This window comes from Annulohypoxylon maeteangense, assembly GCF_022496945.1.
Source record: "Annulohypoxylon maeteangense strain CBS 123835 unplaced genomic scaffold GGS22scaffold_5, whole genome shotgun sequence".
Classification (NCBI taxonomy): domain Eukaryota; kingdom Fungi; phylum Ascomycota; class Sordariomycetes; order Xylariales; family Hypoxylaceae; genus Annulohypoxylon; species Annulohypoxylon maeteangense.
The window spans coordinates 1,943,154-1,970,506 of NW_025953252.1; the positions used below are offsets into that span (position 1 = coordinate 1,943,154).

The 27,353-nt window shown below is 46.2% G+C and overlaps 11 protein-coding genes across 11 annotated transcripts; 5 read left to right on the plus strand and 6 right to left on the minus strand.

The window, feature by feature from the left end:
• Position 1: 1 nt before the first annotated feature.
• GGS22DRAFT_120756 (uncharacterized protein) lies at positions 2 to 2,577 on the minus strand. Its single transcript, XM_047958221.1, has 3 exons — positions 2,097 to 2,577; positions 697 to 2,021; positions 2 to 607 (listed from the first exon to the last, which is right to left on the minus strand). Exons 1-3 carry the CDS (start codon positions 2,238 to 2,240, stop codon positions 394 to 396), a joined length of 1,683 nt encoding a protein of 560 aa, XP_047820872.1. The 5' UTR covers positions 2,241 to 2,577; the 3' UTR covers positions 2 to 393.
• A 1,298-nt stretch (positions 2,578 to 3,875) lies between these two features.
• GGS22DRAFT_159250 (vacuolar protein sorting-associated protein VPS4) lies at positions 3,876 to 6,020 on the plus strand. The gene is made up of 3 exons (XM_047960765.1): positions 3,876 to 4,934; positions 5,003 to 5,453; positions 5,514 to 6,020. Exons 1-3 carry the CDS (start codon positions 4,303 to 4,305, stop codon positions 5,733 to 5,735), a joined length of 1,305 nt encoding a protein of 434 aa, XP_047820873.1. The 5' UTR covers positions 3,876 to 4,302; the 3' UTR covers positions 5,736 to 6,020.
• Positions 6,021 to 6,288: 268 nt separating this feature from the next.
• GGS22DRAFT_120784 (Nop domain-containing protein) lies at positions 6,289 to 8,196 on the minus strand. The gene is made up of 3 exons (XM_047958224.1): positions 7,946 to 8,196; positions 6,767 to 7,883; positions 6,289 to 6,715 (listed from the first exon to the last, which is right to left on the minus strand). Exons 1-3 carry the CDS (start codon positions 8,113 to 8,115, stop codon positions 6,482 to 6,484), a joined length of 1,521 nt encoding a protein of 506 aa, XP_047820874.1. The 5' UTR covers positions 8,116 to 8,196; the 3' UTR covers positions 6,289 to 6,481.
• Positions 8,197 to 8,814: 618 nt separating this feature from the next.
• GGS22DRAFT_159253 (uncharacterized protein) lies at positions 8,815 to 9,899 on the minus strand. Its single transcript, XM_047960766.1, has 3 exons — positions 9,618 to 9,899; positions 9,233 to 9,514; positions 8,815 to 9,141 (listed from the first exon to the last, which is right to left on the minus strand). The coding sequence occupies exons 1-3, from the start codon at positions 9,766 to 9,768 to the stop codon at positions 8,975 to 8,977; spliced, it is 600 nt and encodes a 199-aa protein (XP_047820875.1). The 5' UTR covers positions 9,769 to 9,899; the 3' UTR covers positions 8,815 to 8,974.
• Positions 9,900 to 10,430: 531 nt separating this feature from the next.
• GGS22DRAFT_120802 (uncharacterized protein) lies at positions 10,431 to 11,702 on the minus strand. The gene is made up of 2 exons (XM_047958225.1): positions 11,319 to 11,702; positions 10,431 to 11,231 (listed from the first exon to the last, which is right to left on the minus strand). The coding sequence occupies exons 1-2, from the start codon at positions 11,319 to 11,321 to the stop codon at positions 10,587 to 10,589; spliced, it is 648 nt and encodes a 215-aa protein (XP_047820876.1). The 5' UTR covers positions 11,322 to 11,702; the 3' UTR covers positions 10,431 to 10,586.
• A 1,215-nt stretch (positions 11,703 to 12,917) lies between these two features.
• Positions 12,918 to 15,823, plus strand: GGS22DRAFT_159258 (P-loop containing nucleoside triphosphate hydrolase protein). The gene is made up of 5 exons (XM_047960767.1): positions 12,918 to 13,445; positions 13,519 to 14,280; positions 14,341 to 14,851; positions 14,976 to 15,503; positions 15,621 to 15,823. Exons 1-5 carry the CDS (start codon positions 13,143 to 13,145, stop codon positions 15,767 to 15,769), a joined length of 2,253 nt encoding a protein of 750 aa, XP_047820877.1. The 5' UTR covers positions 12,918 to 13,142; the 3' UTR covers positions 15,770 to 15,823.
• On the minus strand, positions 15,824 to 17,297 carry GGS22DRAFT_159260 (uncharacterized protein). The gene is made up of 2 exons (XM_047960768.1): positions 16,832 to 17,297; positions 15,824 to 16,779 (listed from the first exon to the last, which is right to left on the minus strand). The coding sequence occupies exons 1-2, from the start codon at positions 17,277 to 17,279 to the stop codon at positions 16,007 to 16,009; spliced, it is 1,221 nt and encodes a 406-aa protein (XP_047820878.1). The 5' UTR covers positions 17,280 to 17,297; the 3' UTR covers positions 15,824 to 16,006.
• A 2,070-nt stretch (positions 17,298 to 19,367) lies between these two features.
• Positions 19,368 to 20,542, plus strand: GGS22DRAFT_199353 (uncharacterized protein). Its single transcript, XM_047966280.1, has 2 exons — positions 19,368 to 19,805; positions 20,022 to 20,542. Exons 1-2 carry the CDS (start codon positions 19,458 to 19,460, stop codon positions 20,376 to 20,378), a joined length of 705 nt encoding a protein of 234 aa, XP_047820879.1. The 5' UTR covers positions 19,368 to 19,457; the 3' UTR covers positions 20,379 to 20,542.
• Positions 20,543 to 20,818: 276 nt separating this feature from the next.
• GGS22DRAFT_159263 (NADPH dehydrogenase) lies at positions 20,819 to 22,893 on the plus strand. Its single transcript, XM_047960769.1, has 3 exons — positions 20,819 to 21,352; positions 21,557 to 22,477; positions 22,534 to 22,893. The coding sequence occupies exons 1-3, from the start codon at positions 21,065 to 21,067 to the stop codon at positions 22,696 to 22,698; spliced, it is 1,374 nt and encodes a 457-aa protein (XP_047820880.1). The 5' UTR covers positions 20,819 to 21,064; the 3' UTR covers positions 22,699 to 22,893.
• A 182-nt stretch (positions 22,894 to 23,075) lies between these two features.
• On the minus strand, positions 23,076 to 24,325 carry GGS22DRAFT_120835 (uncharacterized protein). Its single transcript, XM_047958226.1, has one exon. It carries the CDS (start codon positions 24,287 to 24,289, stop codon positions 23,105 to 23,107), a length of 1,185 nt encoding a protein of 394 aa, XP_047820881.1. The 5' UTR covers positions 24,290 to 24,325; the 3' UTR covers positions 23,076 to 23,104.
• Positions 24,326 to 25,447: 1,122 nt separating this feature from the next.
• On the plus strand, positions 25,448 to 27,274 carry GGS22DRAFT_159267 (family 18 glycosyl hydrolase). The gene has a single exon (XM_047960770.1). The coding sequence runs from the start codon at positions 25,615 to 25,617 to the stop codon at positions 27,025 to 27,027; it is 1,413 nt and encodes a 470-aa protein (XP_047820882.1). The 5' UTR covers positions 25,448 to 25,614; the 3' UTR covers positions 27,028 to 27,274.
• The last annotated feature ends 79 nt before the right edge of the window (positions 27,275 to 27,353 follow it).

Consider the following 27,353-nt stretch of genomic DNA (forward strand, 5'->3'; position numbering starts at 1 on the left):
AAGAGTGACTGGAATCACGTTGCAGTGTAATTCAATTGCTTCCTTTCTATTATCCCTTCGCCAACCACGTAAAATCAAGTCTCAAGGTCCGGTGTGACCAACCACAACCGACAAGTCTACAAGTCTACCTTGTAGTCCCAAACAAACCGAAGTCTCCGAGCGCCTATGCTATGCAGTACCAAGACCGCCGATGCCCCGTAAATCAGGTAGGGAAGACTCGAACGTAAAAGACATGAAAACTTGAAATTAATCTTCCTTGGCCCTGGTTCCAACTCGACCCATTGTCTGCCGGCTCAGCAACCACTCTGTACACCATGGACATAAGCAAAGGAGAGCACACATGAACACCGTGCAGGCTTGAGCACCACAACCTATTCCCTTAGAAATCATATCCTAGAAGTTCTTATGCTGCACCGTATTGTTGCGAGCACCCGGACGTAGGTCATGTACGTAGAATTCGAGTCTGTCGGTCTCGTAAACATGACCGGGTGGATGCTGTGCCTTTGTGTAGAGATTGTCTACGCTATGCGGGTGAAATGTGGCTGATTGTTTGCAGTTGAGGATGTGATCCAAGCCCGGTGGATGAGTCAAACGGAAGATGCCGTACCTAGAAGAATTGTAAGCCTCACTATGTCATGCTAGGTACTCGATCACAATTTCGATCCTCTAACTTAAAGACGATGGAGAATTACTTACGAAGGTTGGAATTTTGGAGCACACACAATCGCAATGCTCTCCGGTAGCATGACCTGATACCCAGACTGCGTGTGCAGGTCCCTGGAGCTCATGAAGCAGGTTTGGGTTGGATGCGTATGAATCCAACCAAGCACAAGCAGATCTTCGTTCATGCAATACTCAAACATGCTCTCCTCATTTTCCGTCTCGCACGTATCCGACGTACAATTCTGCTCGGGAATAAGCAAGCAACGCACGAACAGCGCGTTGTTAACGGCGGTACCGCACAGTATTCCGCACATCTCGAGTCCACGCCTGGTGTTCTCGGATGCGATAGATAAGAACTGGCGTCGTAATTGACTGGGTAAGAAGATGGAGCGGATAGGTTCTCCACTCTCTAGATAAGCCGCCGGCTTAAACGTGAGCCGTTGCTGTTTTTTAGGAGGTAGTGGCGGATCTTCGTGCACCTTGGGAGGTCTCGGCGGATCGTCGTATTCCTTAGGCGGAGGCGTAGGGAGTAAGTTTCTTTCGTGGCGTATCGGGTCTTCGGCAGGGAGCTCAGGTGTCAGAGGAGCGGGTACATAACTTGGGCTAGGCTCGAGTTGCCGTACAATCCCTTCTTTGGGTGGACGTGGAGGTTGAGGGCTTGGCGATGGTTTGCGGTATGGCTGCAGAGCTTCGTATTGTATCGGTTGAGACCTGGTTATTGACGGATATCGATAGTTCGAATGCCCTTGGATTGCCGGGGGGTGTGACTCATTTTGGGGAATATCGCTTCGATCCAGTTCCCTCCTAGTAGACTCCATCTGTCTCCTGAACAGCTCTTCATCTTCAGCTTGTCTATTGGCCAAATCGTCAGTCCAATGATCCCAAAACCCGGCCGTCCGCCTTGTCTGCTCTTCTTCAGGTGGCACATTTGTTCGCCTGATTGCTTTTCTATTTGCATCTCTGCGTCGAATCTCATTCCGAGCCAATTCAACAGCAAGATCTTGGTTATCACCAGCATCAAGTAGTCGATTTGACGATGAAAGAGCCGGATCTTGAGCGGTATGCTCTTCGTACGTCGATGGGGATTTGAGGTCGGCCCGTCTCTTCTCACGAAGTTGTTGCTGTCTTCTAGCTTCGGACGCATTCCATTCATCGTACTCTCGTTGTATAATGGGTTTTATTTTTTCGAGATTTATTACAATGTCCGGGACGGTCTTGTTAACTTCGTTCAGGGCTCGTTTCCCTTCCTGGCTTTTAGCATCGGGATGCGAGGGTAGGCATTTTAAAAGCAAGGTAAGGTATCGAATGTAAAGAAGGTAAGCTTGAGCAAAGTTTCCATCTTGAAGGTATATTCTTCCCTGTATATGAAGAAGATACAGTCAGTGCTGTATAGTGAAGGTAATTATTTATGATATATGACATCGGAGTCTTACTTCTTGGCTTAGAGTATTTCCAGTGCGCAACCAAGCTGTCAACGGAATGGCCGGATTGAAAGAGAACCGCTCTCCTCTGTCGGAGATCTCCTTAATGGTTAATGGACGACTAGAAGTCAAAGGCGTTAGGTCAGACGGTGCCATCTTCGCATGGTGCTGGGTGCTGGCCGTTGCCGGACAAGCTAGAGTGATTGAAAATGGTTAAAGGCGAGAAGCTTTATTCGACGATGGCGACGAATTTAGTCAATGGATAATGATCATATCGGCGAACGTCTAGGTATATTATGATTGCTCGGTTTGTGGTTGCCTAGAGAGCTTGCGTGGGAGCTTGCGACTCGGTCGGATGGTTGGGTGGTTAGATGTTGATGTTAAGGAAAGTTTTAGTAACTTCCAAGGTCGAGAATAACTTGCGACACACAGCTTTGTGACCAAGTGACCGGTTCTAAGCGATGGCTTGGGAGGTTTTAAGGCAGGCGCTTTAGAGGGGTCCAGGTACCGACCGGATTAGATCGCGGGGTACTTTACCTTGATGGTTTGGGCTTGGGACTAGGTACTCTTTGATTACGTCATGCACCCAACCTTCCCATCTGCCTTGTACCCAGTACCTAGTAGTCTCCCAGTCTACTGGAAACAAACAGTTCTGAGGTAAGTGCATCTTCCGATGATTCTCTTGCTCTTATAGCTTGATACTATTAAGGGGCATCTCATTATATTGAGTCCTGCTAAGTTTCCGTTGTACGGAATTCTAGTCTTGAGTAAAGACTAGATACCTATTAGACAGTGAACTCATACCTACTAGGTATTTACTAGATGCTCAAAGTCTCAGAGTCGTAGTTTGATCATCCATATTCATCTCATGTGAGAAACCCCTTCTTGCTTGAGAATTATCCAGCATCGTTTTACTCTTTCAACCCTTTGCAGCAACTTTTCCGGGCGCACCGGCCCCGGCTTGCAACCCTGCTTGTGCCTGGATGATTTCTCCCTTCTTATTCTCAATCTTGTCTTGGATTTCCTTGATCTGATTCTCTGTCCTTTCACTACCAAGGCGAATGTGTTAATGATCAATTCAAGCAGAATAATTCAGGAGTGTCATATCTTACAGTTCTTTGCCAATGAACTCTAACCGTCCATTGACTGTGCTCTCAGCCTCGACCTTTTCTTGTTTCAGTAACACTGGCCCAACTAATTTATAAATATTTTCACCATCCTTGAGACGTTCGAATTCCTAGGTAAGACATGTAAGTGCTGTACTTCGTATATACAGGATGTAATATACAGAATGTATACCATAAATGTCTAACTAACTTTTTGGACATTTGAGTTCTCTTGCTTCTGAGCCTCAAGTTTTTGTTGCGACTGAACAGCTGTCTGTAACTCTTGTTGAAGTTTGGTGTAGTCTTCGGATAGACTCTGAAGATGAGCTTGAACCTCTGCCATGGTTTGTCTTAGTGCTTAGTGTGCAGAGATCTTTTGTCGGGCTCAGTGAGCTAGAACTGCGTATACGACACCTAAAATGTCAGGACACTCTTTGTTATGAAGATGTGCAGGATCTCAAAATAGCGATAGGGTCATGAAATGAATATAGCGTTATATCATTCAATGTTTAAGAAAGTAGTGTACTAGTTAACTTTAGCTAAACCAATGACCTTGACCCTAGAATATCTTCAATGTTCCTTGTGGCTGTTAAAGAAATAGAAGTTGTGGCTTAAAATGTTCTAGTCGGTATTGTACCTAGCCATGCTGCCATGCCAACCAATCGATAAGTAAACGCTACTTTATACCCCTCTAGGATAAGACAATATAGTGGATCTTGCCTACGTTATCGCAGTGGCCTTCGTACGAGGTACCTCTTACTTCATACAAACTTCTTTAGAAATAGAAGTACCTCTTACCATAAGACGTCGGCGGCAATAACCTAATCGACTGGACCTTCGTTGTAGGTTCAGGGTTGTGAGTTGCGGGTTGCAGTTGCAGTTGCATTTTCCTGCCCAGTCCAGCATCACAGGCTCAACAACTTCCAAGCTTGGAAACTTGACAGAAACAACTTTCTACTCCGAATTCCTCACCACCGAACACCATTCAATTATTTCGACATCCCGAAAAGCTTCTTCCTTATCGTCTCCATACACCCCAATTCTTCTCAGATCCACCCCACAGGCTGTTGTTCCAGAGCAGTTAAGCAGACACATCCCCATCGTCATCGAAAATGTCGAATACCGATTTTCTCGGTCGGGCGATCGAGACGGTGCGACGCGCCATAGACGCCGACAACGGTAACGAATACGAAAAAGCATACCAACTATATTACCAGTCCCTCGAGCTATTTATGCTTGCCTTAAAATGGGAAAAGAACCCGAAGTCCAAAGAGATGATTCGCCAGAAGACGGGCGAGTACATGGATCGCGCCGAAAAGCTGAAGGCTCATCTCTCCGACGCCGATGCGAAACGTAAAAAGCCAGGTTTGGTTGGCGCGAACGGTTCGTCGACTGGTGGGACGGGGAAGGGAAAGCAAAACGGCGAAGAGGTCGACGAGGATAGTAAGAAGCTTCGAAACGCCCTCGCAGGTGCTATTTTACAAGATCGACCGAACGTTAAATGGGATGACGTCGCCGGACTAGACGGAGCAAAGGAAGCATTAAAAGAGGCCGTGTTACTGCCCATTAAGTTCCCGAATCTATTTCAGGGGAAGCGCCAACCGTGGAAGGGCATCTTACTATACGGACCACCTGGCACGGGTAAGAGTTATTTGGCAAAGGCTGTAGCTACTGAAGCAAACAGTACCTTCTTTAGCGTGAGCAGTAGTGACTTGGTGAGCAAGTGGATGGGTGAAAGTGAAAGGTATGTCCCTAGGATACGTCCTACCCAGACCCTCCTAGAGTTATGATTGACTTTGTCTTGCCTCAAAGGTTAGTCAAGCAACTCTTTGCTATGGCGCGAGAAAATAAGCCTTCTATTATCTTCATCGATGAAGTCGACGCTCTCTGTGGCCCGCGAGGGGAAGGAGAATCGGAAGCTTCACGAAGAATTAAGACCGAGATGTTGGTGCAGATGGACGGTGTTGGAAAAGACTCGACGGGTGTGCTGGTATTAGGAGCAACCAACATCCCGTGGCAATTAGATGCTGCTATTCGAAGACGATTCCAACGAAGAGTACACATCAGTCTACCGGACGTCGGCGCAAGGACTACCATGTTCAAGCTTGCTGTGGGAGAAACACCTACTACGTTAAAGAGCGAAGATTACAGGAAATTAGCAGCACAGGCAGAGGGTTATTCGGGAAGTGATATCACCATTGCCGTGCAAGACGCCCTAATGCAACCAATACGGAAGATCCAACAAGCCACACATTTCAAAGAGGTAACATTTCGACGATCCTTTTACTTATAGCCCTCCCCTTTACTGATATCCGTATTATAGGTAGAAAAGGATGGACAAACGCTTCTGACACCTTGCTCACCTGGCGACCCCGGCGCAAAAGAGATGACATGGGACGACGTCGATTCGGAAAGGTTACTCGAACCCCTAGTCGACTTTAAGGATTTCGTCAAGGCTATCAAATCATCAAGGCCGACGGTTTCGGGAGAAGATCTCCAGCGAAATTCGGATTGGACGAAGGAGTTTGGAAGCGAAGGAAACTAGATAGGTACTAGGTAGTTGGCTAAGGGGGAAGATCACGGAGCGTAACGGCATTACAAGGCGTTATGGGCGCGAAACTTTTACCATCGTCGTTTTGATCCGCCACTTTCGTGGCTAGATTATTTGAGCTCGTTAGCCATTCCGGAACACATATGGTTGGTTGTTTGTACTGCCTAGTAGGCACAGAGCAATTGATAACTGTTCATTCTTCGATGTGGAATACGGAGACTCGAATTCGGTCGTATTGTACCTCGATTCGAATTGACTCTAAGATTTATAACTGATACCCTGATACCTACAGCCTCTAGTTGACGTGAGTCTGGAAATCGTAGTTCGTTGACGACTGACAGGCATTGAATTGTGATCCTTGGGTAATCCTTGGTGGGACCAAGTTGGTACACGACATTCCTTTGTCTAGTAAAACGTATATCAAAATATCAGAATACAAGAATATCAGACCTTACTGCCCAGCCTAATAGGTCAGGAAAATGCCTACCTACCTAGGTAGGTACCTAATGTACTGAAATAGAACCATCACAAACTCAACGCTAGATGGTTCAACTGGATTAAAAACTCATATTCACTTCGTTTTATCAATTCGGCATAAGAAGGACGGGTATGAGCCACCATATATACAACCACACTTAGAGAGAGAGAAAAGATAATAACAGACAACACCTGAACCCTGAACGCCTAGCCGATGCCTGACCAACGTTGAACCTTTCGACCCCTATGGATGAAAACGTCCCTTATTCATCAGCGTGCTTCTTCTTCTTTTTCTTCTTCTTCTCGCCGTCAGCCACCTCTGGTTCCACCGTGCCATTTACATCGCTATGCTTCCGCTTCTTCTCCTTCTTGTCCTTCTTTTCCTTCTTCTTCTCTTTCTTGGGGGTGGCGTCAGTAGTTGGCAGAGGGGCGTCGATCATTTCGGTGTCGATGGCCAAACTCTGACCATCTGCGAGGATGTCGGCCATTGCCTGGTCCTATACACGAATTAGTACATCGTAGTATCATAGTTTTGCGATTATGCTTACCATTGCATCTGCGTTTTTGGTTGGCTTCTTGCCGGTGGCGTAGAACTCTAGTCGGTCTTCGACCTGCTGTCGCAGAGCATCACCGAATTTCTTGGACGGCTGTTCGGCGAAGTTGTCAATTCGGCTGGCAATACTGCACTTGTTGGCAAGGTATCTAGAAATGCGACCCTTGTCCTTCTGGTTTGCTCGGCCAATAAATGAGCTGTGATAAATAAGTCCAAATTTAGGGGTGTTTCCTTTCGTCTTCAGAGCTCGGAACAAGGCTTTCTCGGCACCAAGAATTTGGAGGGTAGAAGCTGGGTATTTGGACAAGTTGGTCAGGGAACCAGCCTTCTGGATGAGGCGGGCAGCAACGACCTCTCCAATGAGCGCCGCTAGATTTGGCGCGACGGTGCTCATCTTGTCCACCAAATAGCTGTAGAGTGTCCTTCGGTACTCGGCAAGCTTAACAACCTTTCCGGCGAAAGTAGAAATGTTACTCATATCAACTTCTGACAACTCGCGTCCCATCGAGATCTTGGCTTTGGTGATAATCTCCTGAGCCTTCTCTTCGTCTTCGTTGACCAACGCGGCAATCTCGTGGAGCTTCTCATCCGACAAAGTCGACTTGTCACCGATGAAGAGAGCCAAGCGCGAGTAGGTCAGATTGTCAGAAGCGATGCTGTAAAGCTCGGGGAAGTGCCATCCGTACCACTCGCGCACTTTCTGAGAGAATAGGTTGATACCTTTGTCGAGGTTGTCTAGGGTCGCAATGGCTCTGATGATGTGGTTGTCGTTCTTGTGAACGTTGAACTTGACCTTTCCACGAGAGTAAGCATGACCGAGACCGAGTTGAGCTCTTTCTACATCTCCCTCCTGGAGACCCTTCAGTAACTTGGCGGCGTGGAGTCTGATGCCTCGTAACAGGTCGGCGACGACTTCAGATGTATCACCAGTCTCGCATTCGACTCCAGGGAAGACAGCCTTGATGGAACCAGCCAAATTCTTGTCGGCGACACCAAGCACGATCTTGCTCTTCTTCGATTGGGGAAGGTTCAATTCGAGGTTGGACTTGAGGTAGTCAGGAAGAATACCCTCCGAGATAAGATTGATGTTCTCGAGAGCGTCGGCAGCGTTTCTAAAAGTGAATATCGTTAGAAATGATTGTAAGGTAGTACCGGAGAAATCAATTGATCGTACCTCCAAGGCGCAAAGTTGACCAATTGAACCATTTTGCCAAACTTGGAGAGGTCCTGGCCGGCTTTTTGAACCTCCTTCAAGTGTAGGCCAACAGTGTCCTGCTGGTGAACAACCTTGAAGACGGCATAGCCCACAGCGGACTCGTGTAGCAAGAAGTCTACGCGCGTCATTTTGTCAGTTGTGTTAATCTCACGTGGACTTGCGCATAGATTATTGGACTGTATCGTGTGTAGTGTTAAAAAAATTGAAGCTTGAAAAAAGATCCAAAATTTTTTGTCTTGGAGAAGCTAGGTCCCCACTCTAGTACGTACCAGGACGGTAAAAGTTCGGCCAATGCTCAAACGCTCTAGAAGTCTAGAAATCAAGCTTACCATATCAGGGCTAGCGTCACAAGGTCGGGATTCGACCCATTGAAAGGAATGGATATCCGGACCCGACCCGGGTGTATCAACCGACCAGAGCAAGAGCAAGTCATAATATTAGGTACCTAGTACCTGTAATGCGATATTAGAAGAGAAATCAACCAACAAGGTACCTTTTTAAACACTTGCAATGCTTTTCTATTCCTAAGAATAATAATTTTCTTGTGATTAGGATGCCATAAGTCTTAACATGCTAAGTGGAGTGAAATGGAAGTGAACTTTATTAGGAAAGGGTGTAAATCGAATACCTTGGTCCTTCATTAATCTATACCTACAAGACGCCTTGGTAGTTAGGTGCTCTACAGCTTTTCATGGTAGAGTTTGACTGAAAATACCTGTTATCCCATAGAATTCATGCATTATTAGATAGGTACCTAGTACCTAAGGTTTAAGGACAACTAGAATGCGGCTCATCTTGTCTAGAAATGGTTCATCGTAGAATGATCACTCGGCAATGACTCAGATCCTAGTATACTGAACAGATATAATTTCATTGGACTAACTCTCTCTTAGGTAGGGCTCCTTGTATGTATCTAATTTCTAAGTTAGGTAATAACGTAAGCCCACCAAAGCCTCGTGCAAGGCATTCTCCCAATCACATCCATATTCAAAAGTCGAGGGAGATAGCTACTGGTAGAAAGGATATGACATTCTTCTGAATCGAATCATCGTGTGCCTCATTCTCGGAGGCATTCGCATCCACGGCTCTCTCAGATTCGACTTGACCTTGGATAAGGTTTACTTGCTTCCCATTCTTGTACGTCTTGTTTTTACCTATAAGGTACTTCTTATTAGCAATGTTACATTCAATGCGTGCCTATATAAACAGGCGGGCGTAGGCTTAGCAGGGGTGATGATAACTTACCCACGAAGAGTTTATGCATTTGCTGCGTTTTTGGCCCCTTCGGCGCCTCTTCCTCATTTGCATGTTCATCATTGCTTGCCACGAAACGAATCTTTCCCCCGGAAATATGGTTCAACGCAAGCGCATTCTCGGGCACCTTTTCAAGTAGGCCATGAATCAGAATCTTGGTTGGATGCTGCAGTTCAAAGCTGTGGATGATCTTTTCCTTCAGACCGCGGATGGTGAGGTCCTTGTCAATCAAAAATTGAGCCGGCTTAATAATGTTTCCGGGACCTTTATACACTTAATCAATACAATGTAAGTTAGTAGATGATCTTATCATACACTCTTCACCAAAACTCTATCCAAAAGCGTTGGTCTGCCTTCTATACATGGCGAGGCTTACCAGGTTCAACTGTAAATGTGGCCATGGCTGCAGCTAATGTGGAAATTGAAAAGTGAAGGAATAGGAGGAATTTGAATTTGGACACAGCCTCATACCTAAAACTCCGGGGAATAAATTTGGGGTCAATATATATGGAAGGATTGAGCCTCATCTACCGAATGGGGCGTCCTAGGCAGGCAAGGCAGACCTTTGTTCGGGCGATCTCGGCCTGTTTAAGGTTGCCTTCATAGATAAATATCTAGCTACGTAGATGCCTCTAGGCACCTTTTCCGAGAAATCGATCTGTCAAACTTTAGTATCTCAGCATAATAAACGACGCGGTTTAGTACTTGCCGTTTACTTGCCGTTTACTTGACCTACTGTTTGGGGGCTATAAGCTGCAAGGTGAAACATGCAAGGTGTGAAAATATATGCATTCATCATTGGCGCGGAGTTTCTGGAACTGGCACCATCGTTGCCAAATATCGTTCGCGCACCGTTTCTAAGCCAGCTGAAGGTTACTACCCACGCTGCCCAGGCAGGTATGTACATGCGCCACATTGAAACGCTACTCACCTAAGTAGGTAGGTCAGTAAGTAGTATTGCTACATAGCATCGGAGCATCCGTGGGGTAGTTCGTATGATCATAACTGTCAGTATCTAGTATTACTATAAAAAGGAGCTTAGGTTATGTGATTATGATATACTTAGTAGCATAGAATAAAGCTTTGACTCAGCAGATACAATGTAGGTTGTCAAAGGCTTTCGTATTGACACGCAGACACGATATCGACAAGTTAGGTAAAGCGCTTACTTAGATGTCGTGCTTATAGTAGTAGATAAGATCGGTATGTTATGCCTACTACGTAGCACTCACTTGTGACGCTTCATGCCTACGAGGTGTCACAAACTAGTGCTAGTATATGCATATAGGATGAGTTAAGACTATGTACGATGCAAGTGATTAAGTGTCCCGAAGCTACCCCTGGTTTAAACCTCAAGTAATTTTAACAACCCCGACCCTGCTAATATGAGATTCTTCTGTTGACTATCCCCGAAAGCTTTATTGTCCAGAACACATGCCGTAGTCGAAATTTTCGAGTCCTCTATGCCGATAACTCCATTAATCTGATTTGCGTTCCCCCAGGATTCATTTCTTTCGAGAAATAGACGGTTGCTTGGTTCTGGAACCTGGCTCATTAAGGTATCCCTTAGTTCCCCTGCAATACCAACGTTAACTACGCCGATTTGCAATATCAAGTCGCCTTTTGCCATATCCAGCCGTTTCAACACGTTGTTCAGCTTTGCATCATCCCTCTCTGCTCGGACTAAGGCATATAAGCCCTGTCGCAAAACGCTCTTCCGTTGCCGGAGAGCCATAACCTCTAGGATCTTGTGAAGTTCAAGGGCGATAGAATTGATTCGTTCCACTCGCGCGTGGATCTCTGCTATGTGGAGTTCAGGTCTGCGCTTTACTGTTTGTATAATATCAAACAAGCTGTGAGCTTCTGTTTTCGTATCTTCGAAGACTTTGGGAGCAGACTTGACGCTCTCGCGTGCCATATTAATTTGTTGCCAAAGCTCAATCACTTGTGCGATCAGTTGTGCAAGGGCCGCAGCCGACCCGACCACATCCTAAATCATAAAAAAGAAAGTGTAAGCAGGCGTACAGCACTAAATTTATAGAAATCCACAGAAATTTACAGAAAAGTCATTACTCACCATCGGGAATGATGTATAAGATATGTCAGAAAGAATCGCTTGCCAGGTAGATTTCAAAACAGGGTGGAGACACGAATGCTTGGGAACGCTTGGGAACTCTGGGGAACTCGAGACGTGGGCATCGATAATATAGATATACTTAGACACTGCCCGCTGCCCAACTAATCAACTCCACCCGGCAGGCTGTCGTGGATGCGATTTCACCTAAGTCTTGCGACGTTTCACTTGATATTGATTGGAAAATTCTGTGGCAATGAAAATTGAGAGAGCAGAGTCTGTATTTGAATTGGTTGAATTTGAAATATATTTGCCCCGTGAATCGCCTCGCTTAATAGGAACCATAGATTTCCCGTTGGATCTACTAATCACAGTGTCGGTGTCTTCCGACTGACAAGCAAAGCCGGTAAAGATAGGTATGTACGTTTTTATGTACATTATACTCAGGCATGTACAATGCTAGGGCTGTGTATAAAGGCATAATAAATATTTAGGAAGTATGTACTAGGTATTTATATAAAATATTTGGTTTACTTACCTATTTAGGGAAAGAGGACTCGGATTAACGAATTACCCAGTCATCTACTGGAAGCTGACCTAATTGGGATAATTGAATGTAACATCCACAATAACCTTGACTCCTTTTTCCACAATGAAATCCGAACTGCCATTCATCTTGCGGCACGACGAACTTAAACCAAACACATCCGATAAGTCGTCCTTTTATATTCATTGTATAACCACATACATACCTAGTACCTTGGGTACTTTAGGTATTTAGTATGCTATTTACTTAAACCAAGAAGGTATGTCTACATCTCCATGATGAATCCCGAAGGTGTACCATGACTCTAACTATATAATAGCACCCAGGCCCCAAGGCACGAGAGAATCGAAGCCACGAAAGAAGACTTCGGTATGGAAATATGAATCGCAAACTTGCATACCGCCAACTCTTCCGACTAGAAGACTCACGGTACCCTTAGTAAGGATCATCCAAGCATCGGAGACGGGGATGGTGCATGAGTCGACTCGAGATATGGCCCGACATGCCAATGACCAGCACCTCTAAAGGGTGTCCTAACGTAAGAGAACGATAGTTCCACCCTCTACGATTGGCAAGCGGCACGGACGGAGTTGATGCTGCATCTATCGTACGGAGTATTTACTCGAAAAGGAGATGTTGGGTGTGAAACCCCTCACACATATCGACTGGTGACGGCATCAGAGCTGCATATAATGATCTTGTCACGCTGCATACCGCTCCGTCCTTCCTATAGTCGACTAGGGTAATATGTGCAGTATCAGCGCAGCCTGCAGCAGAGGGAGCGAGAACGGGCATGCCTGTCTAGTATGTAAGAATATCGAAGCCACGATGCTCATACCAACCCCCTATTGGATATGAACGAGGTCGGTCGTACCAATATATGCTAGTTCCTCGGCCTCTAGTCACATTGTGGGTGTGGTGATCATATGAACACGACAGGAATAGCTGCTGGTTATGTCTAATGTCATGCTCGCCATCCTCTACAGGATTTTCGCGGACGCAAGGTTCCGAGATAGGAGAACCTGCATCCCATGGGTTACGCGGATGTCGATGAGGGGGGGATGAAAAATTTTAGGAGGCGTTCATTTTGCAAGGAACCAGCAGTATCAATTATCATTGAGTCCACTAGTTGTGCAAGGTACATTTCTGGACCGAATTTGTACTTGAGTATGGCCATTGAACACTCTGGGTTCACCCACTTCGCCTCTACACTATCCCCGGAATTTTCTCTTCCATTTGGTCAAAAAATTCCATTTTGATTTCACAACAGGAACAGGAATATGGGCCAAACCAACTCGAAACCAGTCATGGGACCGGTAACACCTAATATCCTCAAGGATCGGATACATACACCAGTTCCAAATGTCAGTCCTAGTCTGACGGCTCCTACTCCTATGGAAGACCCTCAAATCAACTCAGCGTCCCAGAACTTATCTGAGGTAGAAGACCAAGTCACCCTCTTTCCCTCACCTAGACAAAGGCGAGACTCAAACAGAGCTCCTTCAAGCAACGGCTATACTGCAGTTGACCCGGATGAATCACCTTCGAGTTACAGACAGCAACAATGGAACAGAGCATATCCAGTCAGTTTCGAATCTCCCTACATATCACCATTCGTGGCATTATTAACTTCAACTAATTGTATATTCGTCGTAGCCCATCCATATCCCAACTAATCAGCGTAGCTTCTTTGAAGACGAGCCTGCTAAATGTCCATGTTCCCTTATCAACGACGAGCTGGCTTTCCGGAAGCTTCCCGGAAAGTCTAGCCTGGAGATAATCTGTCCCAAACTAAACGAGTCCCTTCGAAATATCATTGACCCATCAACCAAGTATCAGGGATCCGGTCGAATACCAAGATTCATTGTCGACGAGCCATATAAGCCGATCTTCTATATTAGGAAGAAGTTCTTACAAGGAAGGCATGGAGCTATGGATGGCCATAGTAGAGAGCATATACAACCCCTATTCGACTTTGTTCGGAGAAAGAGTCGTCTGGTCTGGGAAAAGCTCAATCAGATAGATGAAAGAATATGCTACGATATTGCCTTCAAGGAACTTTGGCTCCTATACCCACCAGGAGAGACTGTGCTCAACAAGGACGACGGCGCGTGGAGAGCATATAAGGTTGATAGAGTGGAGATAAATTCCGATTCTAGTTCGGCAGATATGACGATTCACTGCTGGTTTCTTGACTTTGACAAGACAGGGAAATGGCTAGTTCCACACTCCAAGGTGTTCTACGTACATTCGTACTCTTCAGAGCGGCCAATAGGAGTCCTTGATGTCATCCCTGAGTGGTACTGTGAGGAACTCGGGGCGAAGTTAGTCGAGCGGGGAAAGAAATACTGGGAATACGGACGTGTTGTATCTCATAAACGATATGACGGTGATGCCTGGCCAAGAACTTCGCAAGAAGTGAGAACGCTCCCTGCAAAGTACAACTTCTTTACTTAACCAGTACTGACAATTACCTAGGACCCGGTGAATGTCATTATAGATTACGTGACATCCAGCAAGCACCCACAAGAAACTGGCCTGCATGGGTCGCAAAGTTCTGGGGCCGTGTGTTCTGTTTGCCGAGCAAAAGCTGTCCAGCTTGAATCTTACTCCGGCGATGTCCCTCATGAAACCAGACCACATGATGATGAAATATGTGGTATAAGACAAACAGCAAGCTCCGCCGACGACAGCATAGAAAAGTTCGATACAGGTCTCCTTATGTTCTGCCCCTCTCAGATATGGGCTTTCTCCCTCCGGCATAAATCTTGGAAGATGATTCAGCTACAAGAATTGAGTCAGATCCAACCTCAGGATGAGTCGTTCAGGACGCTACAAATGGATAACGACAAGAAGGAAGATCTAGAAAATGTGCTGTGCGGTTATCTGAAGAACAAGCATAGCAATATAGACGTTATCGAAGGAAAGGGACAAGGCCTTAACGTGTTATTACATGGCAATCCTGGAACTGGAAAAACGTTGACTGTCGGTGAGTTTCACTTGCGCTTTATCATTCCAACATCTTCCTGTGATTGCTGCAGGTGGGTACCTACCTACTAAGTAGGTATTCATTGCCCCAAACAACAAGCTAACCTGACTTCTTATTCTCGTAGAGTCTCTGTGCGAGAAACACGTGTTCCCCCTATATACTTTGACGTGTGGTGAGTTGGGAAACGACGCAGATGCTTTCGAGGATCGCCTCCAGATGGCTTTCCTCCGCGCTGCAAACTGGAGGGCAGTCCTCCTACTCGAAGAGGCCGACATCTTCGTGCGGCACCGCGATCGCGAAATACAGCGTTGCGCGATAGTATCCAGCTTTCTTAGCAAGCTCGATTATTCGCGTGCTGTGGTCTTCATGGCCACTAACCGAGTCAAACACTTGGATAGTGCACTTGTGTCCCGAGTTCCCTTACAGTTGGAGTTTCCGGACTTCGATTTGCAGGCCCAAAAAGAGATTTGGAAAGACGCGATCAATCGTCTTCAGGATGTCAAGTCAGATGACAAAGAGGCACTTGCGTTCTGGGTGAGAGAAGAGCTTGCACAGAGTAAAGATAGATATGGGCATCTTAGTATGAATGGTAGGCAGATTAGGAACTGTATCAGCGCTGCTGCTGCATTGGCTCGTGGGAAGAGAAATGATAGTAAGCTATTTCCCGTACTGTTATGAGCGACACAGACCCTTCACCTGTGTATGTTTTACACATACCTACCTATAAATACCTTTACTTGCCAATTATTATCTAACGTTGAACCTCCAGGCAGTCTCAGAGTTGTTCACATCGAGAAAATACTTAGTCTTGGGAAAGACTTCATGGAGTTCCTCCGCCAAGGGGACAACCCCAGCGTCCATGCAATAAAGGAGGAGAAGACTAGGCAGGAAAGGTTGGGACAGCAAATGACTCCTTAAGCATACGCCTCACATATAATGATAACGACTTTATTATTAAGTTCCTTAGACGCAAATATTAATTTACCGTCATCGTACCTCGCTTTATCCAAACACCGAAATCGATGCCGTATCTAGGTACTTATACGCATCCCTTGGCGTGCCATTCCATTAACTACCTACTAGGTACGGCTACCTAGGTAGGTAGGAGGGTTCCTAATGAATCCAGGCACTTAAACATTTGAGAGATCTAGGTATCTAAAAATGTGTATCAAGTAATCTGATAATCTTTAAAGCCTTCGTCTCTTTGAAACATTCCACTACTTCGAAATCTCCACTCGTAACCATCACTCTAACCAACACACTGTCACCCCAAAGGGTTTCCGAAACGGTTTCCAGAGCTTTCACAAACTCGCCGAATTCCTCGTCGCTACATTTCGCGCGTAAGTAGTCGACCCGATCGAGGATGATCAGAAGTTTGCGTATCCCGGCTTGTTGAACGCACTTGATGAATAGATCCCAAAGCTTCTTAACACCGATATTACTGTCCTTTGGCTCCTGTGTTGCCAGCTCGGATAGTATATCGTCAAACTTGCTCCGGTATACTTCGATGAGTTGACCAACAAGATCTTGTATTAAGAATTCCTGTCGCGCTCCTTCTTTGGCATTGAAATTGCGACCGCAAAGATGAGCTGTAAAAGGGACCATCTGTTCTCTTGGCTTGTGTAAGATTTCTAGCAAGAGATTAGTCGTCCAGGTACCGTCGCCCTCGTCCCCAACTACTACCAAGATCTCGGGATTTGGCGCCCCCATCCATTTGTAAAGAGTGTCAAAATGATCGTCGCTTAATTGGTTCAAGACTGGTGGTCGGTCCTCGTTATCTTTAACATAAGCTTGGACCTCATATTTAAACATATTGAGGCCTTGCAACCATAGATCGGGGCGCTGGCAAGACGGGGACTTTTCCTCAATCATCCCATTTACCTCCTCTGCCCCTTTCATCTCGAAGAGGCTTATGAGAAAATTCCGAACTATCCTTAAGTTAGCTAGCCCATGAGAGAATATCTGGACTCAGCTGCTGACATGAAATACTGAACTCTTTCGATGTTGGAAGGGATTCCATTCCTTGTATTTGCAACATAAACTTTTGGTAGATGATACAATCTTTAAAGCTGAGGTCTGTATTATTACTGATTGCCACGTTTTGCTGCTTCGAATTTCCATTAGATATATTCTGACTAGACTCGATCCCCAACGTGTTAGGACACATTGTTTCTAGGCATAACATAGGGAGGCAATCAACGTGGTGGATTCTAACAGGACCGATATAATTCTGCCACGTAAAATTGGTGAACGTTGAACGAGGGAGCGTGCAGCTTAGAAGAATCCTGATTAATCCTCGGCGCCACTCGCGACGAGTCGATAAGTAAAGAAATATAACGCGACGTGAGATGCAATTGGATTGAGGCGATGTCAGAGCCTTGGGGAAGTGGATGATAAGAGGTCCCATACTAAGGCAGGTACCTACCATCGGCGCTGGGGCTATGGTAGTTCCCCACGTCTTCTCGATGCGATCTCTGGCAATATCCGAAACCCCGATGCGGCTGAGCCATTTATCAGCAAAGCCACTTACGTGTATTAGGTCTACTCCTGGTGTGTAAGTACATACTAGGTGTTGGTGTGTTTATTATACGGAATGAAACGTATATTTATTCCGTCATACGCCATACGGATTACCTCCGTTAGGTAGGTAGCATCCATTTTCCCTTTCGGTAGCTGACGTAAGTGGGAATATCTTCATGATAGAAGACCCACTCAAATAAGGCAAACCGATCGGATGACTTCCATTTGCGTAGCTCTATTATATACCTAGGTGGACACCCAATCTAGCTGGTAGATTTTTAAATGGTTTTAGCACAGCCATGATAGTTAGATCAATGGTCGCTAAGATTGCGACAGTGAAGTATGTACTTCATCTGGGGTTGGGCTGAGTTGGGGTAAAGGGCTTAGTTAGATATGAACCTGTGGGCCCACTTATTCGATCTTTGACAATCAATTGTGGAAGTTAGGTGCTGGCGACACTGCATCACGATACACGTCTTTCTTGGTAGCAGAATATCAACCCCGAAACGACGGGTCTAAATGTTAGAAGTAGGTGGTTCGGGTAAAAGCTGGCCGGTAGGAGGGTGATCATCTTATCATAATGAACCAATCAAAACGAAAGACTTAGCTAAAACGGGAAATGCCCCATAACTTACGCACTGACGTTGCCGTGAAAAATACCGGCGCCGGCCGAGATACTCGGAGGCTCAAAGCTAATATCGAACCTCAATGTTTCCTAAAAAGTGTTCATGTAACAAAGATTGCCATGTTTCAGATTTCAAGAAATAAAAACCACCCCAATTCCTACCTACATTATAGAAAAATGACAATATGAGTCAAATGCGTAAGGTTGGAATTGTACAGAAGCTAGACTGCTAGAGCAATTAAGAATCTAATAAAGGTCTAAGAACCCTTAGAGGCTATCTCCAAAGCTATGCAGACCTCGAGAGTCAAGTCCATAGAAACAGAAGAAAATTGGGTATTCATTCAATAGTCATTATTCAAAAGATGTGGAAAGTTACACCTACAGCTCCAGATAAATAGAACTTGCCAACGGCTCATATCACACTTCGTGCATAGGTAGGTATGTTAGGTAACCTTGGAAGTCAACAATCCTGTCATAATGTGACATGAATTCACCTTATCGAGGATATTCCATTATAGTACGCGAGCCGTGGGGAAGTCAATACTAAATACCTACATTTCATCGAGTCAGGTCTACGTTTTTATATATTTCGCTACTCTCTTTGATGACGGAAGCAGCTAGTGTTGTCTCGAGTTCAACAAAGACCTTTATTAAATGTTTGAAGATATTTAAACACATTCAAGCCATAAACAAGTCTTTATAATAAATGCGAACCTATTCAATATGATTTTTTTTAAAATTTGTTTTATAATTTATTAAACGAAGTTACGAACTATTACTCTGTCTTATGACGTACGGAATATTATAAAATATATACCCAGTACATATTAAACTATTAAAAGTTTTTTAAATTAAATATACTATATTCTTTCCATGCATTCCTATTCATACTATCCAGATTATTATTATACTTTTCATTGTATTGTTACTAATGTCCGTGCTCCTTCTTATTTTGTTGTCATTTAACCATACTATCGTCCTTGCCTTGCCGATTTATACCAAGCTATGACTCACCGTTCATCGATTTTGGTCCTTCGTCCAATACCGACCTCTCATCGTCGGCGATAAAAATTTTCTTAAACTTTAATTCTTAATAGTAGTCATGTCCTTGACGATAATGGTAATTGACACCTCCATCGCCGACACTTTGCTCCAGTTTTGGAAAAGCGTTCTTTCCCTGGGCACCCTTCCTTCCGCCGTTCGATGTTTCCCTCCTATTGACTGCTCTTTCGCACGGCGGTATCCTCCTGTTGACTGCCCTTTCGCACGGCGGTACCCTCAATACTCTTTTCTATATAACACCACCAATCCTCCGCCGTTCTTTTCCAAAATTTCTTTCCCATCAGTTACTTGATATCTACTTACAACTATCAGGTATTCTCTACTATTGAACATTCTGATTCAACTCCTGCTCTATTACATACCAAGCTTCTCTTCACTAACATAACCTTTCGTTATTAAATGACTATGGCTGGAAGATCGGTGAACCAACAAGTCCGCCGGGAGGTCCGTCGACAGGTCCGACAGCAAATCAAACGCTTCCGCAAGTCCAGTCGCCGTCAGATGGTTAACATTATTCGACATGAAGTTCGGCAACTTTTCAACTTACCCGGACGCGTTACTGCTAACGCTTCCACCACCACCGGTGTTGTCGCCGACGGTAGTGTTGTCGCCGATGGTAGTGTTGTCACCCATGGTAGTGTTGTCGCCGATGATAGTGTTGCACCTGTTCCTACTGCTCCGGCCATTCCCGCCGTTGCTGGTGACGCCGAATCTAGCAACTCTGGCCCAAGTGCCAAGACTCACTTAGTAAGTTTAACATTTTACCATATTATTATCTTCATGGTCTATTTGCCTATGGATAATTTACCTACCTAAACTCTATACATTGTTTTATTGCAAGATATTGCGATATAAATTATGCATCAATACATTGTAATGCACTATTTGGTGCTAAGGGCGAAAAGGATGACAATTCTCAACTCTTTGTTAGGTAGATTGAAGCTAATACATTCTCTTTGGCAGGACGCCAATGGCCGGGTTATCAATCACCCCACCGCTCATGGTGAGATTACGGATGACTTCCAGAAGTTTCGTTGCCTAAAGGATGGTTGTGGTGCTGAGATTAAAAATGTTCATCGGAACATTCAATCGCACTTGAGTAAAATCCACAACGCAAGCTCAACACACCAAATCAAGAGCAGTAAGATGGTGCGACATTGCAGTATTTGCAATAAGGAAACCCCGAGTTTCCATGGTCTCGTATGCCACATCAGAGATCATCACAAGTTCAAGGGAAATACCAGTGCCATCTGGGCACAATACGAGACGACGGAGGATGGAGATGTGATTAACGTGGAAGGTCAATCAAAGGAAGATTAGGGACTTATGGATATTCTTTGAGAGGAATTATGAATCATATCTAGCTGTTGGGCTGTGAGCCCATTATGAAGAGACGAATCTCACAATGCAATGGAAGCTAGAGTGAGATAGGAATGCGGTACTGCTCGGACGATATCGTCTAGCAAAAATTGATGAATTTCACCAGTAATATGGATATCATGCCTTGAGTGAATATACACCTTAGTACCTAGTAGGTACCTGTGCACAGCTCGTATCACTGTCTCTACTAGGTAGATGTGTAGCGTGATTGAGGGAATACTTACTTACCTACTTACCTACTTACCTACTTACTTACCTACCTACCTACCTACCTTAGGTACCTAGGTATCTAGGTAGATATACTACTTACCTAGGTACATAGTAGATACCCTCAAAGGTGACACCAATCGAAATCCTATGATGACATCTAAAGAGGTGATGAGCATAACATAATTCCAGTAATCTCAACAGCACGCCATAAATACCAAGCTTTCAAGGTTGGAAACTCCTCTATTAATATTAGTAATTGGGTACCTACAAGTGGAGGTTTATTTTCCCGTCGCAATAGCTCGGCAATCGCATCCAACGTTAAACCCCGCCGCGAACCCAATGACAGATCATCACTTTCCATTTAACTCAAAAGCTTCATAGATCACTAGAGCCCAAGTCGAGAGATCATCGCGAAAATGACTACCGATCAGAACTCGCCCAATCGTGGACAACCCAAAAGTATCCCTAACAAACCAGCCGATGGCGTCCCATTCTTCACCCCGGCCCAAGAACCTCCGGCTGGGACTGCGCTGAATCCCCAACCGGATGGCAGTCCTATCCCGAAACTCTTCACTCCTTTGAAGATCCGCGGCGTCACTTTTCAAAATCGAATCATCGTCTCGCCGCTATGTCAATACTCAGCCGAAAACGGGTTGCACACTTTATGGCATACGACTCACCTAGGCGGCATCGTACAGCGCGGGGTAAGTTTCTGTTTCTTTTCCAATCTCCTCTTTTCCCGCCTCCTTACTTTTTATTTTCTCCCCCTAATTACGCCACCACCTCCACCACCTCCACCGCCTACGCACCTACCCGTATAGTACATCCATTCACAAGTACTATACCTACCTACCAGCCTACCTACATGATAAAGCAAGCCACTTACCTCACCACTCTCATCTCCATAGCCCGGCCTCACAATCGTCGAAGCCACCGCGATCCAACCCCGCGGACGCATCACCCCCCAAGACAGCGGTCTCTGGAATAACACCCAAATCGGTCCCCTACGCCAACACGTGCACTTCGCACACTCGCAAGGCCAGAAAATCGGCATCCAGCTCGCCCACGCCGGCCGCAAAGCCTCGACCGTAGCGCCATGGCTGAGCCGCGGTGCCGTAGCAACCCATGATGTAGGTGGGTGGCCCGACGACGTGGTAGCCCCGAGCGCAGTCGCGTACGCAGATGACCACGCTGTTCCGCGGGCGTTGAGTTTGGCGGAGATCGCGGAGATCAAGGTGGATTGGAGGAATGCGGCGAGGCGGGCTGTGGAGGCGGGGTTTGATGTGATTGAGCTGCATTGCGCGCACGGGTATTTGTTGCACAGCTTTTTGTCGCCGGCGAGTAATCATCGCACGGATGCGTATGGAGGGAGCTTTGAAAATAGGGTCAGGTTGGTCTTGGAGCTGGTGGATGAGCTGAGGGGTGTTATACCGGAGACTATGCCACTGTTCGTACGTATTAGTGCGACGGATTGGTTGGAGGATGTTGAGGGATATGAAGGCGATAGCTGGAAGCTAGGTGAGGCGGCACGGTTGGCGGAACTATTGGCGGATAAGGGTGTCGATGTGATTGATGTGTCGAGCGGAGGGAATCATCCGTTACAAAAGATTAAGCCGGGACCGGGATACCAGGCGCCTTTCGCTAAGGCGATTAAGAAAGCGGTTGGGGATAAACTTCTTGTCATGACTGTGGGAAGTATTACGAGCGGAAAACTAGCTGAGAAGTTGCTTGTAGGTGATGTTACGGATGATAGCCCACCTCTAGACCTTGTGGCCTCTGGAAGATTATTCCAGAAGAACCCGGGACTGGTCTGGACTTGGGCTGAAGAGGTATGCAACGGTTATTTTCTACATGACATAGACTGTACTTGCTAACTACTTTCTAGCTTCACACTTCGATATACATCGCAAGCCAAATTGGATGGGGCTTTGGAGGAAGGGCCACCAAACAAGAAACAGGGCATCCCACAAGGGCAGAAGAAGAGGAAGCTACTAAAGCTTCGGTTGTGGCTGAAAAGAAACATGATGACCTAGGCGCTATCCCTAGATAAATAGGTAGGTATCTGCAATGGCGAAGTCGGCGATGGCGACGGCGACGGCGAGAATAGCATATAGCGATAGATGGGAATAGAAGTAGAGTAGCGTTAAGGGAAGATTAAAGGGGTTTTCTGCTTATGCCGTAACATGTTTAGCTCCCTTTCCTACCTACCTAGTAGACACCAAGCTACTTCGATATGAAATCAAACGACCAAATGACCAAACGGCGATAAATAAGCATTATATCCTAGATCCTCCAAGGCTCCTAAAATACCTCCCTACTATTCATTTGACTGGTACCCAACCAGACTACGCCAAGTAACAAAATCATCCATGTCAACCCAAATTCAATTGCACAATTGAGTAGAAAAGTGAAGAGGATTGTATGGACATCATAATGTATTAAGTTCTATGGTCATATTAAACTGTATGCATTATCGGTTGCACTGAATGTGGTGGTGCTTGTCTTCTTACACGCTTCAATTCCGTCGCTTCCCACATTATCTGTTGAAGGGATGCCGACGTCAAAGTTTTATCCCGCCTCATCAAGTAAGGGAGTATAGATCCACGACATCTGATGGAATCTGGGTGTATGTCGCGGGTTTCGAAATCCATATGACCTCGCACATATTTATCTGCCACCATCTGCCAAGATCTTTTGACCGATGGCCCCAGAGCCGTGAAGGAGAGACCTGTTTCCAACCATTCGACTAAGGAGTTGTCTTTGTAACGAGTGTAGCGAAAAATACGAGCTTGGGATCGCTTGCCGGACCAGAGCTCCATCATTTGAAGCTTTGGCATGCTTAGAGCGACCTCAGCAGCGGATCTCAGCAGTTTGTCAACTTCTGCCGGACTTGCGTTCAAACGTAACGAATCCGATGTCAACGTGAGACCTTCCAAATTGTCCCACGAATCCTTCTCCTTGTCTTCGTTAAAAGGGGCGAAGAACGATTTGGCATCTATGATAAAGGAAAGATCGAGCTCTATGAGTCTTTGACTTATGGAGAACACCTTCGATCCCGCATTTTCGGCGAACGATCCGCCGTTGCTCCTGTTAAGGACATCGTTCGAATCCTTGTATCCCGAGAATCTCGTGACTGTCGGAGGTAAGGAATCTAAGATAGCTAAGAGGTCGGCCTCGTGAAGCCATGCGCGATCAGTTGAGATGGGATACCAAGGTTCGTATCGGAATATCTCCAGGTTTGGTAGGCTCCTGAAAATTAACTCTATCTTTGGGATGGGCCTATAGAACTGGCGTGGGATGATTAGGCTTGTGATGAAGTCTACTTTAGGAAGCGACGGCAAATCACGCGTGCCGATGTATCGGAAGTCGAAATAGAGAGGCCTGCCGAATAATCTATGTTTGGGACCGGGGCCTGGAATGACCTGTTCGCCAAAGTACCAGCCGTGATATGGGTCAAGATGGTTTATTCGAGGGGAGTCATAATACGTCTTGTTATCATCATAGAAGCGATGATCTCGAAAGTGATGGTCTCGGTCACTCGGAGAATAGACACTCAGCTGCAGACTTAGATTTAACATGGACTTCGAATAATACGGCTTCGCGGTCCCCCATTCGGTTAAAATGGAAAATAAATTCCACATGGAAGCCGTAAAAATCCTGTTATTTGTCCGTGCCTCTTCTCGCGTCTCCTCCGAAGTGCACCGGTCACAATTGTATCGTGGAAGCTCTATGCGTAGCCATACCTAGTGGAGCATCGATCTTCGCTTGTCGGTGACGATTGTTTTAAATAATGGGAGATCACGTTGGCGTAACACCAGACCGTAGAAAGTAATCCGTTCGAAGTAATCTTGCCACTTCCTGGAAACAGCAGCATACGCAGAGGTGTGGTGCTTACGACGATTATCCTCATGTCTCGGTATTATAGAATGATGACACTGTGGGATAAGAAAGCTAAAGATGAGCAGCTTCAGTTCGACTGGTAGATTTTCCTAGTCGGCCACCATCTTGTCGAAGGGTTGCGTGTCAATAGCAGTGAATAGTGGTGGATAGCGGTGGATAGCTGTGGTGAATATGTATCCACGTTGACCTTTAGACCAAAGAATGGTTCATATTGATGTTGTAGATGAGAAGTTGTGAGTTCCAAGGAGTTGTCTCGATGGCAAATACTTTACGCCTAAGTCGCATAGGGTCCGGCTTTCCTCATATGCAATCTTTCTATTGAATACCTACCTAGGTATATATGGAAGGCAGACCTCATTGATTCAGTGGTGAAGGTAGTTCGTAGTTACTCGGTGATTATAAAAACTCGTCACCTACCTAACCTGCTAACCGAACAGCAGTTTTTGCCGTATAAATTTCTAGGGGAAGCGTTATGGAAATATCACGCATATCGACCATTTCTGGAAAGATGGGCGCCGTCAATTCGCTTTAGACATATACAGTGTCGGGGAGAAATCTTTGAAAGAAGAAAAAATGAAATTAAATTGAGGAACACCACAGGTGCGCCACAACACAGCCACATAGAATGTAGATCCCATATAGCCACAGGTCTCGGCTATTTCTTTCAATCGTCAGAGGTCTCCAAGTCTCCACCCAAGCAGCCAAGCAGCCAAGGTAGATACAGTCCTCTTCATGGAGTTGCTTGGCTGCCGAGCTATCCAGACAGCCGGACGGAAATCTGACAGGCTTGATCTGACCAATGAATTTAGCTATGACCTAAGTGTTTGCATGAATCCCAAACTTGATTGGGATACAGCGAAACTCGCAAGCTATGAGGTACCTATTCTGCATCGCCACCGCCTAGGTGTACAGGTGTACAGGTGTACGAGTGTACGCAGCTCCAAGCCACACAAGTCGACCTGAACCTTGAACCTGATTCTGTTCGTTAAGACAAAAGGGAGAAGCTACATCTCACTTTTCTTAGGTAGAAATTTATAAAAATCATCATTCTCCCCAAATCTAATATATGCCTAGTCTTAGACCTCTTTTCCGTTACGTCCTACCCGTAACGGCATTATTAACAGTCATCCTACTTACACATTTATACCCCTCCCTACTTTCGAACCACATCTCATCCGACCTCCTGACAGCTCCCCATCGTCTTTTTTCGGATTATTTTACTTCACCTCCAAGCGCAGAAATAGAAATAGAAACAGAGACAAAAACAGAATCCAAGATGGGAGGCGGGCCAGAACAATTCCGCACAGTAGCCTACTTCGTCAACTGGGCCATCTACGGGCGTAAGCACCGGCCGCAGGATCTACCCGTCGACAAGCTAACCCACATCCTATACGCCTTCGCCAACGTGCGTCCTGAGTCCGGCGAGGTCTACCTCACCGACACCTGGGCCGACACGGATATCCACTGGGAAGGCGACAGCTGGAATGATGTCGGTACGAACCTGTACGGGTGCATGAAGCAGCTAAACCTACTAAAGCGGAGGAACCGGAACCTCAAGGTGCTCCTGAGCGTCGGTGGCTGGACCTACAGCAGCAACTTTAAGCAGCCCGCCTCGACACCACAGGGCCGCGCTACATTCGCCAATTCCTGTGTCGAGCTGATCAAGAACCTCGGCTTTGACGGCATCGATGTCGACTGGGAGTACCCACAATCACCGTCCGAGGCTTCGGACTTCGTCGCGCTACTCCGTGCCGTGCGCGAGGCCATGGATAACTACAGCCGCTCGCTACCGGCACCGTACCACTTCGAGCTAACCGTCGCCTGCCCTGCCGGTGCGCAGAACTACGGCAAGCTCGACATTCCGGGCATGGATCGTCTGCTTGACTTCTGGAACCTGATGGCGTACGACTTTGCGGGGTCATGGGACTCCACTTCAGGTCACCAAGCGAACCTATTCCCCAGCCGCACGAACCCGCGATCCACGCCTTTCAACACAATAGCCGCCGTAGACCACTACATCTCGCGAGGCGTCGCACCCTCCAAGATCGTATTAGGCATGCCCCTATATGGACGAGCCTTCCAAGGAACCGACGGTCCAGGGGCGCCGTACTCGGGCGTCGGCGAAGGGACATGGGAGAATGGAGTGCACGACTACAAGAAGCTACCCTTACCAGGAGCATCAGAATACATCGACCGTGAGGCCGGGGGTAGCTACTGCTACTCGCCAGCGACGCGGACGCTAGTCAGTTACGACAACGTGGATATGGCGCGACGCAAGGCGTACTATGTGCGACAGGAGAGGCGGCTCGGCGGCGCCATGTGGTGGGAGAGCAGCGCCGACAAGGAAGGCCCGCAGAGTCTAATCTCGACCGTGGTGGATGCGTTTGGTGGGCCTTGGGCCTTAGATCGCACGCCGAATTGTATTACGTATCCGCATACGAAGTATGAGAACTTGAGGGATGGGTTTCCTAATAACTAGGAGCGGGTTGTCTTCGGGAACGGGAATGGAACTGGGGGTTGGGAATAGGAACGGAATTGGAAATGGGGGGATTTGAGAATAGAATGGGTAACGGATTATGATGTATGGACTATGGGATACGTACAACCAATCCCTGAGAGGTAAGACGTGGGTTTCACGATTGCATCCTAGATAGGTAGTCATCGAGATGCTAGTAGATATTGAGCTATAGGTGGTTGTCATCAATAAGAAAAAATATTACCAGTAACTACAAGCAACTCGCATAGGCCACTAGTCATTTCATACTTCACTCACCCGTTTCAATACTACTGGAAAAATGTGGATGG

What these genes read in the sequence shown, in the direction of transcription:
- GGS22DRAFT_199353 (XM_047966280.1), top strand. Translation starts at nt 19,458, where the DNA reads ATGACTATGGCTGGAAGATCGGTGAACCAACAAGTCCGCCGGGAGGTC. An exon ending in CAAGTGCCAAGACTCACTTA is followed by an intron (nt 19,806 to 20,021) that starts GTAAGTTTAACA and finishes TCTCTTTGGCAG; the next exon opens with GACGCCAATGGCCGGGTTAT.
- GGS22DRAFT_120835 (XM_047958226.1), bottom strand. Translation starts at nt 24,289, where the DNA reads ATGTGGAATTTATTTTCCATTTTAACCGAATGGGGGACCGCGAAGCCG.
- GGS22DRAFT_159263 (XM_047960769.1), top strand. Translation starts at nt 21,065, where the DNA reads ATGACTACCGATCAGAACTCGCCCAATCGTGGACAACCCAAAAGTATC. An exon ending in GCGGCATCGTACAGCGCGGG is followed by an intron (nt 21,353 to 21,556) that starts GTAAGTTTCTGT and finishes TCATCTCCATAG; the next exon opens with CCCGGCCTCACAATCGTCGA. An exon ending in TCTGGACTTGGGCTGAAGAG is followed by an intron (nt 22,478 to 22,533) that starts GTATGCAACGGT and finishes ACTACTTTCTAG; the next exon opens with CTTCACACTTCGATATACAT.
- GGS22DRAFT_120756 (XM_047958221.1), bottom strand. Translation starts at nt 2,240, where the DNA reads ATGGCACCGTCTGACCTAACGCCTTTGACTTCTAGTCGTCCATTAACC. An exon ending in GAAATACTCTAAGCCAAGAA is followed by an intron (nt 2,022 to 2,096) that starts GTAAGACTCCGA and finishes CTTCATATACAG; the next exon opens with GGAAGAATATACCTTCAAGA. An exon ending in GCTCCAAAATTCCAACCTTC is followed by an intron (nt 608 to 696) that starts GTAAGTAATTCT and finishes CAATTCTTCTAG; the next exon opens with GTACGGCATCTTCCGTTTGA.
- GGS22DRAFT_159250 (XM_047960765.1), top strand. Translation starts at nt 4,303, where the DNA reads ATGTCGAATACCGATTTTCTCGGTCGGGCGATCGAGACGGTGCGACGC. An exon ending in TGGATGGGTGAAAGTGAAAG is followed by an intron (nt 4,935 to 5,002) that starts GTATGTCCCTAG and finishes CTTGCCTCAAAG; the next exon opens with GTTAGTCAAGCAACTCTTTG. An exon ending in AAGCCACACATTTCAAAGAG is followed by an intron (nt 5,454 to 5,513) that starts GTAACATTTCGA and finishes TCCGTATTATAG; the next exon opens with GTAGAAAAGGATGGACAAAC.
- GGS22DRAFT_159260 (XM_047960768.1), bottom strand. Translation starts at nt 17,279, where the DNA reads ATGGTAGGTACCTGCCTTAGTATGGGACCTCTTATCATCCACTTCCCC. An exon ending in GAAAGAGTTCAGTATTTCAT is followed by an intron (nt 16,780 to 16,831) that starts GTCAGCAGCTGA and finishes ACTTAAGGATAG; the next exon opens with TTCGGAATTTTCTCATAAGC.
- GGS22DRAFT_159253 (XM_047960766.1), bottom strand. Translation starts at nt 9,768, where the DNA reads ATGAGGCTCAATCCTTCCATATATATTGACCCCAAATTTATTCCCCGG. An exon ending in CACATTTACAGTTGAACCTG is followed by an intron (nt 9,515 to 9,617) that starts GTAAGCCTCGCC and finishes GTATTGATTAAG; the next exon opens with TGTATAAAGGTCCCGGAAAC. An exon ending in AATGCATAAACTCTTCGTGG is followed by an intron (nt 9,142 to 9,232) that starts GTAAGTTATCAT and finishes AGTACCTTATAG; the next exon opens with GTAAAAACAAGACGTACAAG.
- GGS22DRAFT_159258 (XM_047960767.1), top strand. Translation starts at nt 13,143, where the DNA reads ATGGGCCAAACCAACTCGAAACCAGTCATGGGACCGGTAACACCTAAT. An exon ending in AATGGAACAGAGCATATCCA is followed by an intron (nt 13,446 to 13,518) that starts GTCAGTTTCGAA and finishes TATTCGTCGTAG; the next exon opens with CCCATCCATATCCCAACTAA. An exon ending in GGCCAAGAACTTCGCAAGAA is followed by an intron (nt 14,281 to 14,340) that starts GTGAGAACGCTC and finishes ACAATTACCTAG; the next exon opens with GACCCGGTGAATGTCATTAT.
- GGS22DRAFT_120784 (XM_047958224.1), bottom strand. Translation starts at nt 8,115, where the DNA reads ATGACGCGCGTAGACTTCTTGCTACACGAGTCCGCTGTGGGCTATGCC. An exon ending in GTCAACTTTGCGCCTTGGAG is followed by an intron (nt 7,884 to 7,945) that starts GTACGATCAATT and finishes ATTCACTTTTAG; the next exon opens with AAACGCTGCCGACGCTCTCG. An exon ending in CCAAAAACGCAGATGCAATG is followed by an intron (nt 6,716 to 6,766) that starts GTAAGCATAATC and finishes ATTCGTGTATAG; the next exon opens with GACCAGGCAATGGCCGACAT.
- GGS22DRAFT_159267 (XM_047960770.1), top strand. Translation starts at nt 25,615, where the DNA reads ATGCCTAGTCTTAGACCTCTTTTCCGTTACGTCCTACCCGTAACGGCA.